Source organism: Meriones unguiculatus, assembly GCF_030254825.1.
Source record: "Meriones unguiculatus strain TT.TT164.6M chromosome Y unlocalized genomic scaffold, Bangor_MerUng_6.1 ChrY_unordered_Scaffold_35, whole genome shotgun sequence".
Classification (NCBI taxonomy): Eukaryota; Metazoa; Chordata; class Mammalia; order Rodentia; family Muridae; genus Meriones; species Meriones unguiculatus.
In genome coordinates, this window is record NW_026843712.1 from 128380 (window position 1) to 136323 (window position 7944).

The 7944-nt window shown below is 42.4% G+C and overlaps 1 protein-coding gene across 1 annotated transcript; it reads right to left on the reverse strand.

Annotated features, from left to right (window-relative positions):
- Nucleotides 1–2061: 2061 nt before the first annotated feature.
- On the reverse strand, nt 2062–7232 carry LOC132651893 (transcription initiation factor TFIID subunit 1-like). Its single transcript, XM_060376847.1, has 5 exons — nt 7227–7232; nt 4307–4432; nt 3544–3657; nt 3128–3284; nt 2062–2243 (listed from the first exon to the last, which is right to left on the reverse strand). The coding sequence occupies exons 1-5, from the start codon at nt 7230–7232 to the stop codon at nt 2062–2064; spliced, it is 585 nt and encodes a 194-aa protein (XP_060232830.1).
- Between the last annotated feature and the right edge of the window lie 712 nt (nt 7233–7944).

Sequence of the window (7944 nt, forward strand, 5' to 3'; positions counted from 1 at the left end):
ATTGCAGTGGCCTGCAGGCCACTATTATGCAATTCTGTCTGAGATTCATGGATTGTTTGCCTGGATTACACTGGTGGATCCACAAGGCAGAGGCTTCAATGTTGGGGTCACTATCCCAAGAATCCCTATGATGCCCACACTAGGGGTGTGGGTGGCAGGAATCTCGTCTGGTTGCTCTGTGGAGAGGCCCTGGGTCTGGGGCAAACTCTCCCTAGAAGGCTTACTCACTCTCTTGCAGTACCAGTTGGAATGCACAGGGGTTCCCCTTGCTCTCTACTCTCTGATTTGGTCCTGCTGCAGAAAATGCGTGGGTAGACTAACAGTCAGCTCTGTGGCACTGTGGCCGCAGAACTCGGTGTCTACCTTTCCTGTGTGCTTCCTCTCTGTCCTTTCCCTCTGCCAGGAGGGGTTATGTTGACTGGTCCCGGGATAGCACGGGAAAGAGTTAGGTTGAGTGTTCTCAATCCCAGATCCCAGGCCCATATCTCTCTGCCAGAAGCAGACTGGCAGTAGAACTTATGTTTGCTGATTCCTAGAGAGTACCAGGTATGGTTGAGTGTCCTCAGATCCAGAGCTTGGGTTTCTCTGCCAGGGGACACTGGATGAGCTGGAGAGGGGGTGCCGTGTCCTGTGGCAGGCTGCCTCTCTGTCCTTCCCCTCTGACCTTCCCCTCCGCTAGGGCAAGCTTATGGCTGCACACTCAGGGGGGTGCCCGAAAGAGTTGGGACTTCTCTCTCCTGATCCTGAGCTGAGGTTTCTCTGCCAGGGGTCAGGGGCACCGGTGTTAGGACTTGGTGCTAGACCTTATTGCACTGGACCCAGGAGAGTTTCAGGATGTGTTGAATGACCACAGTCCCAGATCGCGAGCTGAAGTTTGTTTGCTAGGAGCAGCTGGCAGCACTGGGGTCCAGGCACTGTGAAGCTGCTGTGCACCTTTCTATCCCTCCACTCTGCTGTGGCAGGGTTATGGCGGCATCAGGGGGAGGAGTGCCTGAAAGGATAGGGTTTTCTCAGCCCCGATCTTGGGTTTTGTTTGTTTGTTTGTTTGTTTGGTAGGAGCTGCAGCTCTCACTGGGGGTGAGGTACAGACAGTGTGGTCTGTGGCAGATTCTGCTGGATGCCTCCTGCCTCCTCCGAAGAGGGAGCAGGGTTTTGGGTGCCGGGAAGAGCCCGGGGATCACCTCTCAGGGTGTCTCCTCCCAGAGGAGTCTGCTGTGACCTAATTCTAGAAGGACTCAGATCATGGTTAGTCTCTTTCTTCTTGGAAGTCTAGATAACTCTGTTCTGGGTTGATCAGCCCCTTCACTCAACAATTTCTGCATTGCAGGTCCTATCCCCTTCAGCTAAGCTGCACAGTAGCCACCACCATCTTGGAAGCCGGATCCACCTGCCTCTTCTTAGGCATACACCATCACACCTGGCCAGCCTTAAATTTAGGATCCTCTTTCCTCACTTCTTAAGTACTGAGATTACAGATCTGCACCAGCATACCTAGCAACTTTCTTTTCTTAAACCTACAGACTCCTAACAGAACAAAACCAAATGCCTTGGCATGTCACTTAGTCCTCCACAATACAGTCTCCTGCTATTTCAAAAGTCTTCCTTCTCCAACCACCTCCCTTTATCCACGAACACACTCCATGTTGAATATCTATGCCTCTAAATTATTATTTCATGTGTTAAAGATCTACCTCCTTGCTGCCACTGTATATGCTCTGCAGACCTGTGTCCATCATTTAAGCAAAGTTCATATACTTCTACATGAAAGTTACCCTGATTACTTCAAAGCGCAGTAAATCATGCCCATTTTAGGGATATCTCAGCACTCTATACCTATTTGTGCCTAGGTACTTATGACATTGAATCTATAATGATTTGTGCCAATCTTTTCCACTAGAAGAGCTACTCAAGGGAAGGTCATATCTTCTTCCTGTGTGCATTCCCAGATCCAAGTAGAAGTGTTCAGGAAATGTTTGATAGAGGAAAGCTATCTTATGCTAGGTCCTTTGTCACCATAGCTGACAAAAATGATGCCACAGCCCTGTAGCATATTGCTGTCTATTACCTGATGTTGCTCTCCTCCAAACCACAGGAAGCTTCCTCACCATCTCCCTCAGAGAACATCATGTTTTCTTCATTTTCCATGCCCATCCTTGTACTCTCTTGAAGCACACAAGGATGTTTGTGTCTTTTACTTCCAGATTCCACATCAGAGTCACTTCTACTTCTAGTTAGTGGAATAGCTGTGGGAAAAAGACAGATTGTGGTTCAAGATATAAGCTTGATGGACTAGCACATGGCTCATAGCTCATAGATGTTTGCCTCACATCTATGAGATAGTATGTTCAAAATTACAAAAACAAAACAAAATAAGAGCTAGAGAAAGAAATGGGAATTCTTTTTTTCCTTAAGATTTATTTATTTATTTATTTATTTATTTATTTATTTATTATGGATATAGTGTTCTGCCTCTATGCCAGAACATGGCACCAGATCTCATTATACATGTTTCTTAGCCACCAAGTGGATGCTGGGAAATGAACTCAGGACCTTCAAAGAGCAGCCAGTGTGCTCGTTATTAACCTCTGAGCCATCTCTCTACCCTCAGCAACAGTAATTCTTCTCAGAATTAACATCTTCAGCCTATCACTCCAAAACTAGTTTATACAGACTTTGAGTCTATAATCTTCACCTCTCAGGCATCTCTTTTAATTACCAAGGGTTAATAGCAGCAACATTTATAGAAACTTAAGTACCTTATTTCCTCTTAGTCTAATCTACCTGTTTTCTATCGTCTCCAACACTTTCACCTTAACATTTCTAATATCTTAATTACTTTTCTTTTCCTGTTCTCAAATACAACCTTTCAAAGCTGCTACTTGGACACTGACTTTTTCACTGTTACCTCTTTGCAGTGTGTGCCTGTTCATCTTCACTTCCCCTAAGGATAATGGGCATGATCATCCTCTGAGCGTGTGTTCAGTACTCTCATGTCTACTAGTAGGACTCCAAGAAAATAGATAGCTTTTTTTATGATAGCAAACAGTAAGTAGCAAAGAGTTTCCTGTTCAGTCCTGAGGTACAACACTGAGTTCCACAGAAACAGAAGTAAATGTGCAAGACTCACCAAAGAAAGGGTTATCTTTTTCTTCATCATTCCCAGCATCTTCCTCATCATCTTCTCCTTCAGATACGAGCAAATCCTCATACAGGACACTGGCTTGGGGCTGTTGTACAGTTCCTTCCTCTTCATCTGCAAGATCACCATCTCTGTCTTCACCTTCCTAAACAAGTCCAGGTATCAGTCCAGTCACTGAGACAAGCATACCTTCTTTCCCCCCTCATCCCATTGGCTGCCTCACAAGAAGTTAAATAATTGTAGTGAATGGATTTGTGTGGCTCATTTCAATGATTAAAGTCAGACTGAGGCTCACTATGGAGAGACTATGATAATACCTTTGAGATTTGGCCTTCCCTGCAGGACAGGACCTCCTTTCACATAAATGTATAATGTAACTTCAAGATTTCTGTAAGCATACTCACTGTGGCTGGAGTCTTAGGTTTTCCATCTTCCTCCTCCTTCTCCTTCTCCTCCTTATACCCTTCAATATCTACACCAGAGACTTCCTCACCCAGCCTACCTTGGCCCTGGAGAATCTGAGTGAGGAGCACAAATAGCACATCATTGAGGTATGTGCCTGTAGGAGTTAATCTAGGGTTCTTTACATAGTACAGATGTACGTCCCTGATATCCCTGCCAATCCCACTGCTAGGAGGAGGTTGTTTATACAGCTCAAGACGTGCATTTTCCCCAGTCATTCTTCAGAAATAACAGATATGGCAAGACAAACCAAAGAACAGGAATGTTTTTGGTACACTCTTAACTGTCATCAGTAGGGAATGTTTCCTTTCTAACCCAAACTTTTGAAGGAGAAACTCCCTCTGAATTTTGTACTCTCTTATGGAACCTTGAGAGTAGGTACAGCTTTAGATGAGAATTGTGTTTTGATAACTCTGGCAATGGCCAGTTAAAATTATACATATTTTAATTTGGCCTATAACATATAAGAGACACAAAACAATACACTAGTGGTTGTGAACTCTCTCTCTGTCTCTGAATGCAGCTGGTCTTTCTAGTCAGTCACCTATTAGGCTGCTCTCCTGCCTCAAACACTTCTCCTGAAGGTCTGTTGTGTTGCAGGGCCAAAGGATCCAGCTTTCCTTCATGTATGCATGTTACAGCCCAGCCCTCCTCATTCACCCACCAGGAAGACCAGCTATCTTGCAAAGAGAAATAACATCCTACTACCATTAGCTGCTTTTCTGAAATAGCACTGGGAATATCCAAGACAGACATATTGCTCTTATCTTGATAAACAGAAGCATCTCGAGAAACACTGGGTGATGTGCTCTTGTCACACAAATCAGGAGGCTGTGGCATAAAACACACAACTTAGCGTCTACCAAGGTTAGAAGAAATACTTTATAACATTCACTGAAGAATAGGGATATCAAATACAACCCAGTAAAAGAGGAAACACAGCCCAGTACTACTCTGTAGACAAATCTTTAGAATCCTATGAATAACAAACATTGTGGCAGACTGGTATCTAGTATATGTGTTCAAAAATTAAGCAGAAATGCATAAAGCTTAGGGACAAGTTTATGAAGTAACAGCCTCTCTGCTCAGTAACCTACTTTATTTTTCTAAGCCTCGCCTTGCTGTTTTTAATCTCAGGTATTCATATTAGTTATACTTTTACAGACTTAGGGACATGTAAGGAAACTGGATAAAGGAATTCAAATTTAAACAAGAACAGGGAATGGTTTGACAGTTCATGAGTTTATGAACAATGATTCGGAGCAAAATGGCACGGGAATAAAATCAAGAGCTTTGGAGTAAACAGGCCAGGATTGAGTCTTAGCTCTAACATATTTAACCACCTGTTTTCCTGAACTGTGACACATGGATATAATATCTACCTCACATGGTTGTAGTGAGAATTAAGAGCTATGTGTACCTGGTACTCAATAAATGATAGCTTCCTTTATCATCCCTGAAAAGAGCAGAGATTTAGCAAATGGGTTCTAGTCAATAATAAGAGGGACTAGATAAAACATTCCTGAAGTTAATAGAATAAGAAAAATAATCATCAGTTTCACTTTAAAGTATATATACAGAGATTAGCATACATAACCATAGATACGAAAAACCTCAAAACACTTAGCGATTGATGTTTTGAAAGATGGAATTGATAAGTAGTACCACACCTCTTATTTGTATCTTCAATTTTATAAAAGGATTTAATTTATTAATTTTTAAAAATTATGTGGCTAACTGCCCAGATGCCCATCAACTGAGGAATGGATACAGAAATTGTGGTACATCTACACAATGGAATATTACTCCGTGATAAAAAACAAAACAAAACAAGGAAATCATGAAATTTGCAGGTAAATGGTGGGAACTGGAAAAGATCATCCTGAGTGCACTATCCCAGAAGCAGAAAGACACATACGGTATATACTCACTCATAAGTGGCTATCAGACATATAATATAGGATAAACATGCTAAAATCTGTACACCTAAAGAAACTAATCAAGAAGGAGGACTCTGGCTAAGATGCTCAATCCCCATTCAGAAAGGGAAAGAGGATGGACAACAGAAGAAGGGGAAAACAGGGAACAAGTTAGGAGCCTGCCACAGAGGGCCTCTGAAAGACTCTGCCCTGCAGACTATCAAAGCAGATGCTGAGACTTATGGCCAACTGTTGGGCATAGTACATGGAATCTCATGAAGCAAGTGGGAAATAGTAAGACCTGGAGAGGACAGGAGCTCCACAAGCAGAGCAACACATCTGAAAAGTCTGGGTACAGCCGTCTTTTCTGAGACTGATAATTCAACCAAGGACCATTCATGGAGATAACCTAGAAACCCTGCACAGATGTAGCCCATGGCAGTTCAGTGTCCAAGCGGGTTCCATAGTAATGGGAACAGGGACTTGAAGTGATTGGCAGGAAGTGATTGACCTGCTCTTTGATCACCACCCCCTGAAGGGGGAGCAGCCTTACCACGCCACAGAGGAAGACAATGCAACCACTCCTGATGAGACCTGATAGACTAAGATCAGAAGGAAGGGGAGGAAGACCTCCCCTATCAGTGGTCTTGGGGAGGGGCATGTGTGGAGAAGGAGGAGGAAGGGTGATATTGGGAGGGGAGGAAAGAGGGATTTACAGGGGGCATACAAATTGAATGAAGTGTAATTAACAAAAATTAAAATTAAAAAAGAAGAAAACTTCACATCTCTTAAAAAAGCCGCGCCTTAAAGATGGAGCTGGTTTCTGCCTTCCACCTTCCTGATGGTGAGTGCTCTCTGTCACAAACAACTCCATATTTGGCTAAAGCTGAGGATCTGGCTTGCTTTCGTGTATTTGAACCTATCTGCATTGCCCACGAGGCACGCTGGGATTGGCTACCCAGAGGCTATTTTAAGCTGTGGGCTGGCTTTCCCCAGGGTCAGAAGATTGTTCAAGTTTCCTGAATAAACTGCATTGAGAAGAACAAAAAAAAAAAAAAAAAAGATCAGAAAGAAGGAGAGGAGGACCTCCCCTATCAGTGGACTTGGGGAGAGGCATGCATGCAGAAAGGAGGGGAGGGTGGGACCGGAAGGGGAGGAGGGAGGGGCTTATGGGGGGATACAAAAGGAATAAAGTGTAATTAATAAAAGTTAAATAAAAAATTAAAAAAAAAAGAAACTGAAGATGATTTCAGAAAATGGAATGTTCTCCCGTGCTCATGGTTTGGCTGGATTAACAAATTAAAAATGACCATCTGACCAAAAGCTATCTACAGACTCAATGCAGTTCCCTTCAAAATACCAACACAATTCTTTACAGACCTTGATAGAAAAATTCTCAACTTCATATGGAAAAAAAAATCCCAGAATGTCCAAAATGATCTGTGTAACAACCGATCTTCTGGAGGTATCTCCATCCCTGATCTCAAGCTGTACTACAGAGCAATAGTAATAACAATGGTATGGTATTGGCATAGAAACAAAATGGTGGATCAATGAAACCAAATAGAAGACCAAGAAATAAACCCACACACATATGGATACTTGATTTTTGACAAAGCCAAAACCTTTCAATGGATAAAAGATAGCGTCTTCAACAAATGGTGCTGACCCAACTGGATGTCTACATGCAAAAAAATGAAAATTACATCCATATTCATCAACCTGCACAAAACTAAAGTCCAAGTGGATCAAAGACCTCAACATAAAACCAGCTACACTACACCTGTTAGAAGAAAAAGTGAGGAAGCATCTTGAACTCATTGGTACAGGAGACAACTTCCTGAACAGAACACCAACAGCACAGGCTAAAAGAGCAATAATCAATACATGGGATCTATGAAACTGAAAAGCTTTTGTAAAGCAAAGGACACTGTCATCACAAAAAAAGGACAGCCTACAGATGGGGAAAGGATCTTCACCAACCCTATATCTTACAGAGGGCTAATATTCAGTATATATAAAGATCATAAGTCAAAAAGCAACATATCAAGGAATCAAATTTAAAAAATGGGCTAAGCAGAGAATTCTCAATAGAGGAGTATCGAAAGGCAGAAAAATACTTAAGTAACTGCTTAACGTCTTTAGCCATCAGAGATGTAAATTAAAACAACCCTGAGATTTCACCTGGAACCCATCAGAATGGCTAAGATTTAAAACATATGCTGGAGAGCTTGTGGAGAAAGGTGGTGGTAATGCATACCTGTACAACAACCAGTTTGGAAATCAATCTGGTGCTTTCTCAGACAATTAGGAATTGAGCTTCCTCAAGATCCAGCTATACCACTCCTAGGCATATATCCAAAAGATGCTCAAGTACACAACAAGGACATTTGCTCAACTTTGTTCATAGCAGCTCTATTTGTA